The sequence below is a fragment of the Festucalex cinctus genome, chromosome 12 (genome assembly GCF_051991245.1).
Source record: "Festucalex cinctus isolate MCC-2025b chromosome 12, RoL_Fcin_1.0, whole genome shotgun sequence".
NCBI classification, from domain to species: Eukaryota; Metazoa; Chordata; class Actinopteri; order Syngnathiformes; family Syngnathidae; genus Festucalex; species Festucalex cinctus.
In genome coordinates this window covers 10,131,350-10,144,119 of record NC_135422.1, presented here as the reverse complement: position 1 = coordinate 10,144,119, position 12,770 = coordinate 10,131,350, and the positions used below count along the sequence as shown (strand labels likewise).

General features: G+C 41.3%; 1 protein-coding gene across 1 annotated transcript in view; it reads right to left on the bottom strand.

Moving 5' to 3' along the window:
• LOC144031793 (diphthine--ammonia ligase-like) overlaps positions 1 to 12,770 on the bottom strand; it is a 35,116-nt gene that overhangs the window by 9,359 nt on the left and 12,987 nt on the right. Inside the window, exons 4-6 of the mRNA XM_077539216.1 lie at positions 8,152 to 8,225; positions 7,378 to 7,496; positions 45 to 135 (exon numbers count right to left, since the gene is read on the bottom strand). Of these exons, the coding sequence (XP_077395342.1) occupies positions 45 to 135; positions 7,378 to 7,496; positions 8,152 to 8,225 (284 nt within the window). The remainder of the gene's footprint in view (positions 1 to 44; positions 136 to 7,377; positions 7,497 to 8,151; positions 8,226 to 12,770) is intronic.

The window sequence follows — 12,770 nt, the reverse complement described above, 5'->3', positions numbered from 1 at the left end:
AACTTGTGTTTACACTTAGCAGTTTTGCAAGAACATGACATGACCATTTAGAGCATCCCAAATTGTTCGTGACCTGTTTCAGGTAGGGCGCCATGTCAGCCAGAGACTTTCCCAGGTGCTTGCCGGGATCCAGACCTAATTTGTTCACGCACAGACAAATTAGGAGAGACAGAATCACAAATCAGTGATTGAACATGACAGACGTAAACACACAGCAAAACCTGCATACATCCGTTAGTTTGACTTTGCAAGTAGTGTATACACATCTTTATGGGGAAGGCTAACAGTTTTCAAAAGCAACATATGCACACAATTTTATACTTATACATGCACATTCCCACCTCATTTAGTTCCCCCTTGAAAACATAAACTATGGAAAGAAATGTTGTTTATTTTTCTTTTGCCCTCCTGGTGCAGGGAAGTGACTCAAGGGCATGGGGAGAGGAAGAGAGGGAATAAAATACCCAGCATGCCTCACTCTCCTGAGCCTTAGACCATCAATAGTGTTTAACTGTTTTTCTTTTAGTGTTTAAATCTTTTTATTTGGTAGTTATTAAGTTTTTAGCTCCAGTGTTTCCTCATAGGGGAGCCTCCACACTGGGAGGGATGGCTGGTCTTCATCCCTCTCGCTGTGGACGAACTCCTCCTGGGTGTCTTTCCTTACAGGGTACTTCTGTGCCCCGCCATGTTGTGGTTTTCATGTGTCTGTTGTGTTTTGGGTGTGTCTGTGGGTACGATCATGGGGATTGGGGGGGGGGGGGGGGGGGGGGGGTTCTTTGTATTGTATTATGGATGTTCAGCACTTTGAGTTGCATTTGAATGTATGAAATGTGCTATATAAATAAAGTTTGATTGATTGATCGACATCCTATGGCAACCCAGCAGAGAGCTGATCAGTGGCATGTCGCTCGTCTCTATTACAGTGGAAAAATCCCTAATATTCTATTCTTTTTCGTTTCAAACTGTTTTGTTTTTTTTACACCCTAAAAAATGTGCATCAAAAGTCGCACAAAAACAGTCAACATGTCCAAGACGTCACTAACAAAAGTAGTGCTTAATTGATTTTTCCTTTTGCAGTGATTCAAAACTCTGTAAAGTGAAAAGAAAAACAAAAAAATTAAATAAAATTGCTTGGTGTCATGTTGGAGCAGAGGTCCCCATAGATAGTCAATCCTATATCCCCCATGTTGTAATGATAAAATCTTATTTCATTGTATCTCGTTATAGTAACTATAGTTGCAAATGCAGTTAATTGTTCAGCTCTGAAGACAATGACTCCATAGGTCACAACAGCAATATTATATCCCGCCACTTCTGAAAATGTGTCTTAATTGATCGACGCCATCTTTAACAAGTGACTGACTCATCCCAAGAGGCAAGGCACACCCATAATGATCGCCAAGATGGCCATAAAGCCCGTCGCCCTGCTGCGGCGGGCGTTACGCGGCGGCGGCGCTGCTCTCCAGCACATCGACGTGTCTAATTAAAGGAGCAAAGTTAATCGTAATGTGAGAATATCTTTTCCCTCGTGGCCTGACAAGCTCAAAGGTTAAAGTGTCAGTCGGCGCGAGCCCACCCGTGGGGAGCCATGGGTGAGAGACGTGAAGGCAGGTTTTGGGGTTCATCTTAATCCCAGTTGTATCTCACGATGGTCCAACAAGGGAGGAGGGGTTAGAAAGGAGCGGGATGAGATGGTAGAATGAGCACACCCTTATTCTCATCCCGGGGGACCCATGCTCTTAATTAGAGTGAGAATTTCTAATCTCAACATCCTCTCATCTTAACCCCGCCGCAAAGGTAATAAGGAGGGACACATTAAAATTCAATCCCTTTTAAATATCCTCTGTAATTAGTCATGTCTTTTAACAAAATCTTCATAATTGGCTCCAAATTGCACAGGGGATGCCACTTTCTTCTCCCTCTTTTTTTTTTTTTTTTGATAGTTTCATTAACTTTTCGGCTCTTAAATGATTAACGATCCACAAGGAGACGTTTTCACAGAGTGCGGGTTTTAAGAGCAAGTGCCAAAAATGTTGCAAAAATAGCATGAACGTCAACACATTTCAACCTGGCGGGCATTCATTGATGCTCCTGACTTCCGCCTTCAGCCAGCGAACACCACTTTATTTTTAAAAGTGATACTCACAATGCTGTCTTACCCTGAACCAGTTTAACAAGTGGACCCAAGCCAAATTGAAAAATTATGCTGCACTGAAATTAGATAAAGGTAAAGTCTGACACCAGAGACACTACATTTTCTGCCTTTTATTTGGTGGTATTCTTCAAAGCTCAATTAAAATCAGTGAGCTTTAAAATGAAAGAATCCAGTGTAGAAGTGGGATTACCTCACAACATTAGCACGATACTCGCAATACATCAACTGCCTAATAATCAATATACTGGAAGAAAAACCTTGACAGTTCATTGGAGTACACTTCAAAAGACACGATTATCTGACGCTGCTGACTTGAAACCGTATCGTGAGAGACAACAATAAAATATACCACATTATCAATATTTTGTCCTAACGCTGCCTAGGCCAGTGACGGAATTAAGTGTTCTTGAAATTATAAAATGTTTGCTAAGTACAGTAACAACATTAATAAACTGGATGTCATTTTGTATCCCCCCATAACCTCTTCCAAGACCAAAAAAAATAAAAAATAAAAATCTTCATGTTCTTCTTCCAACTGCTTTGATTGACGCCTAGTCACTGTCTGACTAGGCGCCGCTGCAAGAGGACAGTCAGGGCAAAATGTGGAAAATATTACTAACATTGCACATTTATTTGGATCAATCCGAAAAGTTACACGAAAACATTTTCCGTGTAAAGTATAAACAATGATCAGAACATCTCATTCTTCTCCTTTTGTGTCATTCAAACATCAAGTGTCACTGAAATGCGTAAACTTGCTTATTGACAGTTTGATGAGAATCAGTTGGTGTGTAACTTTGGTAACTAACAAAATATCAAACTAAAAATATCTGACAATTGTAAGTGATTGAAACTAAAACCTTTTTTTTTTTGTTATGGAAAATTAGAAGCTTAGTTTTATCAGAATCATACTAACAAGCAGAACACACAGCTCTTGCTCTTTCAGGATTTTGTTTATATTAATTGTCTTCTAATGTCAGTTTCACAGTAAGTTGCGCTAAATTAGCACCAACAAAAAACATCCGTTTTAAGCAGCAATTCACAGTAGACAATGCAGGTCAGAATAACCAAGTAGAATACGCTTTATTTCTAGTTTTGCTGGCCTTTGCCCACCGTGAGGAGATTTGCTTGTGTGAAGTTGTATAGTTAGCTCAAACTGCTTGTGAGTTCCCTTTCGTGTGTTGAATTAAAAGCCTGGAGATGGCAGATACCGTCTTAGCCGAACTGAGCCTAGCTGCGAGAGCGCTATCGCAGGTATCCGCTGGGTTTTTTCTGGCAATCTGGTGACAGCTCTGCTTTAATCCCCGCCTTCACAGAGCAAATTAGATTCGTGACGTGTGGCCCTTTAGCCCACTAAATAGATGGAATAAGCGTCTCCCCTCCCTTGTCAGTGAGCACTTTTAAAACAACACTCAAAAACAATAGCTGTTGGTTATCGCCTCATCTTTTTGCAAAGGCGAAAACCTAAAGTGCTGGGGAAGAAAGAGAACCTGAGACAAACGATGATAAGATTAAGGTTATATGGAAAATTTGTCAAGCTCTTTATCAGGAATTCAGTGTCTGAATGGAATTATGGAAAGTGGAAATTGTGTCGGGATGAATCTGTCACTCCAAATACTGTATAGAAGAGAGAAACTTACTGACAATGAGCTGAACTAAATCAACCTCAGATATTGATACGATGATCATACGCTGTCATCAGTTCATCACATTGCGGTATAATACATTATCAACAAATTCACAAAGATAACTGAATTCCCAAAAACTTTTTAACATGATTTATTTGCCTCAAAAGAACAGGTGAAACAGGAAACTACTTGACCATCAAGCTTGCCATTGGAATAACTTACCTACATTCTTTGAACACTAATTGTACTGAAGTGTTATATGAGATTATGTTCAGTGAAGCTCAAAGGCTACCCAATGTGTTCATGCCAAGGGTAAAAGATAGTGGGCTAATAAATTAAAAAAAAAAAGAAAAGAAAAGAAAGAAAGGACGAAAACGGTGGGGTGGCTTTGATTTTGCACATGCCAATTATCTCGGGAGAAGAAGCCCAATTAACCGAGGGACCTGTGGCGCCCTTACTCACCAGCATGACTCAATCGATTAACTAATTACATGAATATTTGATCATGACTCTCAGAATGGCCAATTACCTTTATGCGTTCGAGATACTACGCACGTATTTGGCTTTTATGCCATTTTGAGGCACAGAAGAAATAGATTTTCCTTTCATCTGTTTATCACAAACGATGATGCTTGATATGAATTATAGCTCTTTTCTAAATTAGATAGAAGCTACATTTAAAAAAATGCTCTGCCATTTGTTGTATACAGAGTCGTGTCTTTTGTTAAACATGCTCAGGCGGAGCATGAGTTAAAGGAACACAGTTAGTGTTCGTAAAATTTTCAGCTCCATGTATTGTGAATTCATTGTTTTTCTCTCTGAATAATTAAAGGCCTTCTTCCTTGCATGTTCTCCCCGTGCCTGCGTTGGTTTTCTCCGGGTACTCCGGGCTCCTCCCACATTCTAAAGACATGCATAGCAGGGTTATTGGGCGCTCCAAATTGTCCTTCGGTGCATTTGTAAGTATGGATGGCTGTTTGTCTCTGTGTGCCCTGCAATTGGCTGGCATCCAGTTCAGGGTGTACCCCGGCTACTGCCCAAAGCTGGCTGAGATAGGCTCCAGCATCCCTGCGACCCTCGTGAGGAGTAAGTGGTTAGGAAAATGGAAGGATGAATAATACAAATGGCTTTATAGTGTTTTGGAGATGTTTTAGGTATGTGCTTGACAAATGTTCAAGAATAAGAATGTTTTTCTTTTTCATTCTGTTTGGTGCATTAGTTAAATTTGAGTACCTTCATTGCCAGAGTCAAGTTAGTTCAGTGACCAGTGGAGCTTTTTCCCCGACAATTTTGTCCACATACATAAATAAGAAAGATGACATTTTCTTCTGCCAGTACTTTTCTCCTGTTACAAGGTATTAAGCTGCCATCAGCACAGATTTCAAACTTGCAGAGAATTCACTTAGAGGATTATACCGCATTTGGACAGCTGTCTTTTCACAACGGGGATTTGTCATCAAGCTATATCCTCTCCTTAAGAAAAAAAGATACTTTTCTTTATCCATTCACTTTTAATTTGCACCTATCTTCCCGAGCAGCAAACGGAAGGAATATTAATCTTTATTGACTTGTCAGGAAAGCGCAGGGACACGTTTCGTCTTATTATTTTGGCAGAATATCATAAGCTGTTTTAGCTGTCATTTCATAGGGAGACTTAAACTTTGACCTCCACATTTTTTATTTTATTATTTTTTTTTATTTCATACGTTAAATCCCTTCAAATCACACTGCTTTTCTGTCTCCAACAATCACACACAGAGACACACACAGGCCACTAGGAACCTTGTTGCGTTGTCACACAATCTCCCTTAAAAATTCACTGCCCAGACCTGCTCTCACCAAAAGCTGCAATTAGAAAAGAAATGCCTGAAGGCCGCCATTCAACAGTCTCCTTTCTAATTACCAGTGCCGCGGGACAAGTGAAGAGTCAGGGGAGATCCGATAAGATCTCCCCACATTTTTACCTGTAGCCAAAACACACGCACACACAAATGCCAATATAGTGGGAGGCCAAGCCGCACGCTTAAAAAAAAAAAAGAAAAAAAAAAGACACCCGAGGTGACATTTCGTTCTAATTAGAATCTGTGGAGGATTTGCTTTTGGATGTAGTCTTGTTTATGGTAGAGAAAACAGAGTTACACTGTGACTGACTAACTTCAAGTGTGGGTCTTTATTTTTTTTTCTTTCTCAATATGAATTGTACCCTTAAACAATATGACCATTTTTCTCATGTTGTTGACTGCAGAAAACCCTTTATGGTGAATTTAGAAAATGTGTTAAATATGTTGTCACTGTTCGAAGATAACTGCTAAAAACAACTGCAAAGACTGAAGCACTCCAACTGTGGAAATATATAGGGTTAAATACTTTTTCACTTATTTCAGTTTTGAAAAAAAAAATTTGGTGCATGTTCCTTCTACTGATAATGCAAGCCGAATTTTTTTTCTGAATCCTGCTAGAGCGTGGTCTGATGCAAACCTGGCCTACCAAAGCTGCACATTCATGAATAGCAGACAATTTAAATCAATCAAAGGTGACGCAGGCATTTCATTCCGTGCAATCATCTGTAGCAAAAGCGGCCACGCCACCCCCTCAAGCAGGACAAAAACACGTGGTGAGTGACGAGTTGACATAATGTGGTGAGGTAAATTTGTCAAAATCTGTCGTTTGCCTTTATTTTAGCATAAACCTATAAGACCAAAACATTTAGATATCATAAATCTGTTTATGTTTATTTTAACACAGAGAAATGTATTGCTTGTGTTTAAAACACATGGGATAGGAAGAAGACTTAGAGAACATAATCACACATTAAATTGCAATGTCAATGTAGATGGAAAGATTAATTTTCGAAATCATTCAGCCCCATTAACGGTGTTGAATAATTATCATTTCTCACCAAGAAACTCAGAGGGAGTCTGCCAAGCGACATCACAATTGATAAAAGTGAACATTTGAACACTCAAAAAAAGTTTAACTTTTCTTTTGCTTTCCTTAACATCCCCCTGTTAGTCAGTCATCTTCTTGCCCTCAGGCTCCAAAGCAGGCGGGTAGGGCGCAGATTACAAGCGCATTTAGCTCAGCGTGGAAGCAGTTGAGAGACGCATATGAGCGCTCACCCATTTTTATCACGCGAGTGAGTACGGAAAAGCGGGTGTTGCTGCAGCACGACGAGGGACACGTGCCGTTTATTGACGGGCTAAATGTGAACGGGAAGAGGTGGGCGAGCACCTGCGATTACTTCTCAGCTGCCAGCCAGCCGCACACAATGGCGTGCACGACACCCTCCTCCCTCTGCGCTCCTTATCTCCTCATATTGTTCTCCGCTTCAATGCCTTTGCCTGTGGCACACGTCTCGACAACCAGCGCTAAGCCACAGATTCGCGATTAGGCCATTATTCTGCTTTTCTCGCTTTCTTCTCCACTCATCCTATCAGTCACTTATCAAAATTCTTCGATTACTGTGACTACTTAACAAAGACTCTGGAGAGAGTAAAATGGCTGACCATGAGGGGAGGGTTTGTAGTCGGGGTACGACGCAAGGGCTGCGGGGGGAAAGGAAAAAAAAAAAAGAGAAAGGGGAGGCCATCTCACCAAAGGCGGCGACTTTGATGAGTATGGCGTGGACGTCAGATGATATCATCTCTGAGAGCAGCAACTGCTGGTCTCGCCGCCACAGGTAGGCCAGAGGCTGCAAACCAAGACGTAAACACCTGGGGGGGACAGGTGGAAGTGAGAAAAGTGGGGTGGTGCTAAATTAGAGTGCTACCTAAAGTTTGAAAGCCTCTAAAGTTGCACAAGTGGAACTTTAGCCAAACATTAACCTGAAAAATATGCCATAAACCTTGATTGTGAGTGTTGTGGAAAGCATAATTGAGATAAAAATGTGTTGTTGACACCACACACACAAAAAAAACAAACATCTAAAATAATTGTATCAATTGAAATGTGTATTTTCTTGTACTTTTTGATATTTAGAAAGAATTTTAAAAAATGTAAATATAAAAAGAGTGCCTAAAAAATGATTACCTAATCATTTTGTGAGACCTTGTTCTTGTATAATCATTTTAACACAAATATATTTATTTTACAAAACAAAATATTTTCTAACACCTAAAGTGATCATTATGGGACTTTTTTTTTTCTTTCTGACACGTACGGTAACCCGTAAATGCATATTCATAACAGCTTTCACAGAAAAGCATTTGCGTTGAAAGTGCAATGAACAAGCTGACAGCGGAATATCCTACTAATGTGATCGATGGGTTTAGTTAGAGAAATACAACTTTTAGATTCTAATTAGAGTATTAAGTCAAATTAAAGTCAAAAGAGTTGTGTGAATGTCTGTATGTGCGTTGTGAGACTTACACATTTTCAACACGGACCCTCTGGTAATCAGAAAGAATGGCCCCTGCAGACACTGCGTCGACACCCTCTTTTTCCTGTGGAGAGAATGAAGGAACCTTCAAATACAATGCCCCCCACCCCTCAATTTTCGATACAATATGTGCGATACGCTCAGTAAAGGCAATGACGTTTGCGTCCCATGGGGGTTAAATACTGTTTTCTCAACCTACAATGGTGTTTCTAATCTGACCCCAGCCACACACACAAACACACCCCGACATGCACACGCACAAAAGTCTTTCCATTCACTGTCAGGATGTTTACATTCCGGTCATATCAAAGTCACTGTGGTTCAGCCCATATTCCCTGGAGATGTATTTATTTATTTAGCCATGAGTACACGTGTGTATGATACGTTAGTGTGCCTTAGTTCCATTATTTTTTTTTTGCTTACTCTCTACTGGGTCTCTTGTTATCTATTGGGTAGCTCTTTTGGCGATGCCTTAGCTCTGGACCCTGCACATACAAAATAATATTCAAAAGTTTCCAGTTTACTGCAGTACTCCATTTTTTTGCAGTCCTTAGTCTCATCTTGAATAAAATATGTCCAACGATGCAAAGAAGTGATTACAAGAGAGCTGTTGTTCCTCCTCTATTGTTGTCTGTTATTATGATCAGCTCCTACTGATTGCGTTAACTGCGACATAGTTTTCAGTTTCCGGAAGTACAATTTTTACTACCGTTTATCCATGTGGTTAGCAAATTTGCCTCACAGATTTAAGGTTGTAGGTTCAAATCCAGGATTTGCCCTTTCTGTGTGGAGTTTGAATGTTCTCCTAAAGTTGTGTGGATTTTCTCCACTTTTCTTCCACATTCCAAAAACAGCATGCATACATCCAAACATGCATGATAGCTCACAGAAGACTCAAATTGTCTTTAGGTATAAATATGAGATTGGATGGTTGTTGGGAATGAGACATTGTAAGGTGCAAGTGAGACTATAAGGAGAGCCAATCACAGCTGAAAGGCACAAACCTGGACGAGTCATCAGTCAATCACGGGGGTGATTTTGAATGGATCATTAACTGAGAAAGTCAGCTACGTAAACCACAAAACTTCCAATACTTTGAACGTCCAATTTTCTTTCACTTTCACCTTATGTGACTATAACTGCCCATTTTTATGGCCGCAGCATATTTTTCCCAATACCAATGAGGACCCTTCTAATTGCTTTGCATCATATCCATATATTGTATGAGTCGAGGGAAGGACAGGAACATGTTCAAACCCAAATCCACGCAAACAATCATACAAACACTAGCAAGGTGCAGTGGTGCATGCAGATACACACGTTCCCTACCTCAGCACATCCTCCCCCACCGACACACACCTGCAGATTCATTAGAACATTACACGGGCTGTAATTAGAATGCCAGGCCGGTGGTGGGAGCGCAGCGGATGGAGCGGTCTCCAGTAAATTACCTTGTAGACATTATCAATTTCCCTGGCTACTGGTCCTTAAGATAACCCTCGCGGTCGTCCTCCTCCTCCGCCTCCCTCCCGCCCGTGCTTGCTTCCTGCAATTTTTCTCTGCCTGATAAACATGCTGATTAAAGCGAGCAGCGTGTAAACCTTTGATACTTTCCTAAATGAAATCCATGCCCTGCCTGGGGCCTGATGCTGTGCTGCACACAAACACACATACAACTCCAAGTAGGCATGCCTGCTAAATGCTAATCAGATAAAAGCATGCACTGTTGTGTGTGCATGTGTGTGTATGTGTTTTGGTGTAAAATAGTGTATGGTGTAAAAGGTAAAAAGGGGAGGATGCAGATAAATGCGGCTTTAACTGTGTGACCTCAGGTTTAAACATCTTCAGGCCTCAGGATTCAGTATGTTTTAACATCAGACCATTGTGAGAAACATTACAGTCAATTCCACTGGCCGGTGACAGTAATTAAGTTGGACTGATAGCGTTTCAGGCCCGGCATAGCAGCTAAGGGGGCTGCAGGCTCAGTCGTGAAGTTCGAGGTAAGCCTCAGGGCCGGCACACTCGTCTAATGCAATGATAACCCTTTGCCTAAATGCAACTGTCACTTCCTAAAGAGGCCAATTAGGAGGCACAGATTGGGATGAGGATGGACTAAAAGAAGAATATAAGATAACTTGGGCGTATCGAGTGAATCAACACCAATTTAATCGTTTGATTGGCTTTGAAACTGAAGGGGTTTGAGACTTTGAGGTTGGGATTTGGCCTCGGTCAACATTGCGCAACCTCAAAGTTCGTAGGCCAAGTTGCAGTGGCAAGCCAATAACAACAACCCACATGAATGACATCTTTACCATTTTAAAGCAGAAACTTTGGAAAGAGACTAATCTTTCGAGAGACAGCTTAGGCGGGGTACATTCTGGACTGGACACCAGCCAATCACAGCGCAGACAAATGCAGCCAAAAAAGAAGTCATAATCACATTCACATCTCAGGACAACTGAGAGTCTTCAATAAATGTCATATGCAATATTTTTTTTGGAAATATGGGCAAAAAACTGGAGTGTCCAAGGAAACCCCATGCTAAGCCGACCAACCAGCAATTCATTCAGGAAAATACTGTGAACTGCAAATGTAAGAGGCATGATAATGGTTGCTAAAGAAATCAAAATAACAACTATAACAACTGATCTTGAAGCAAGGTAGACCCATAAATAATCATAACATTCTGGCTAAGCATTTTATCGGCTTTGACCTTGTATGTATGTGCATGACTGTTGGCACAGACGTCCCATTCTATGTCACGTTTGCCGCTTCATTAAAAGGCAGATTCACCTGATGCCGGACCCGAGGCCCTGCATTAAGTCATGCCCCAAGCGGGAGTAATTCAAGCCCGGCTTTGTTTGACCGCGCAACCCTGCAGCAGCCCCGTCGGAGGCGACTACTAAGCAAAGGCTGGCCTAACTATCCCTGTCCTCTCCATCAGGCACAAAAACGCTATTAATGAGGATCTATGGCCCTGAGCAACAGAAGCCCTTGGTCCCCTAGCCATGTCCATCAGGGTACTTAGCTTCATGCAGTCATTAACTCCTGTTACTAATTGTCAAATTCATTAAACTCCTCCTTACCCCCGCATCCGGATTGTCTCTCATGGAAATGGATGGAAGAGGACTGAGTTATTAAGATGTCAGCTGCAGGGGAAGATTAAGGCCAGGAGGCATGCTTCACAAAGAAACGACACGGCCATTAAACTCAATTGCAAGGTAGCGTGCGTGATATACTTTGTAATTATATGTACATTCATCTTGGTAGGGACAAAAAAAAAGAAAAGTTGTTCAATTGTATTCACAGTCACACTGCCTTCAGGTAAGACATGTATTTGACCTAATGGTAGGACAGGAGAAATAACATCACACAATTCAGGCCCCTACAGTAAAATCAAATGTATTCCGTTCTTTGATGCTGGTTGACTTCGAGGTAGTGCTAGGTTCAAAACAATTTCACAGTAAGATGCAATTTAAAGTGAATTAAAACAATTTTACGATTCATTCTGTCATGCAAGTGTCTCTAAAGTAAATCTACTCACCCTGACTGACACCTAATGGAGTAGAAACCTATAAAAAGTCACCCTGCCAGTAGTTCTAAATAATCTCATCATCTTATATTGTTCCGTTTCATACTGTGACTTGGGGTTCTGTTTGCATTTGTGATTGAATGGTGACCAGTCCAGGAGGATTGTCCCAAACTTGTCCAACACAGAGGCGAAACTGAACAATATTGAGGAAAAGAAGCCATCAGCAGCAACCCAGACAATTAGAACACCATGAAATATTCAAAATTCTATATTCCTGCAGAATACATAAGAACCCTCATTAGCTCCCTCCCAATGGCTGTCACTGTGATGTCTTAATTATACTGCTTAACAATACAAAAGCTCCATTTAGCGAAATGCTGGGTTTCCAAAATGCCTCCTTCAAGCCTATTCTGGCAACGGTGAGATGCCTGAGTTGGCGGATCTTGACTATTATGCGCCGCCTTGACAGGCATTTCCATGAAAAAGAGAAGGGAAAAAAAAAAAATCATCTTTTTATCGAGTCCAAAGTTGTTGACGCACACTTTCCATTATGTTATTGCCTCTTGCATGTGCCGGGCTTCAGTGTGATGGTGGGGAAGGAGGAGGAGTGGAAGGTGACAAGGTAGAGAAATTAATTAAAGTGCTTTGAATGACAGCTTGCTCAAGGGCATCAGGGCACCATCACACGCTGTATTGCCATCATCATAGCGAGACCACAGCTAACCTCTATGCTTTAGCCACCCCCATCTTGTCAAACACTCCTCCTCTCCATCCAGCTCTTCCAGGACCCATCAAGTAAGTGACTGGACGCTTTTAATGTTCTCTCCATTAGATCAGCTCGGCAGCCCTATAGTCATGTAATGTAATGACACAGTGAGAACATGGAGTGAGGGGCTGGGCCAGCTCAAGTACATGTAGTACGTGGCGGAGAGGGCCAGCTTGGTCAAGTGATTGTGTTTAATGCGATGCGGACGAACAATCCCGGGGCGTGGCTGGCTGTCCTGACAACTCGATACATGCCCCATTGACAGGAAGCTTAGTGTTGGCTTATTTTATTTTAAATCAGCGTCTATATTG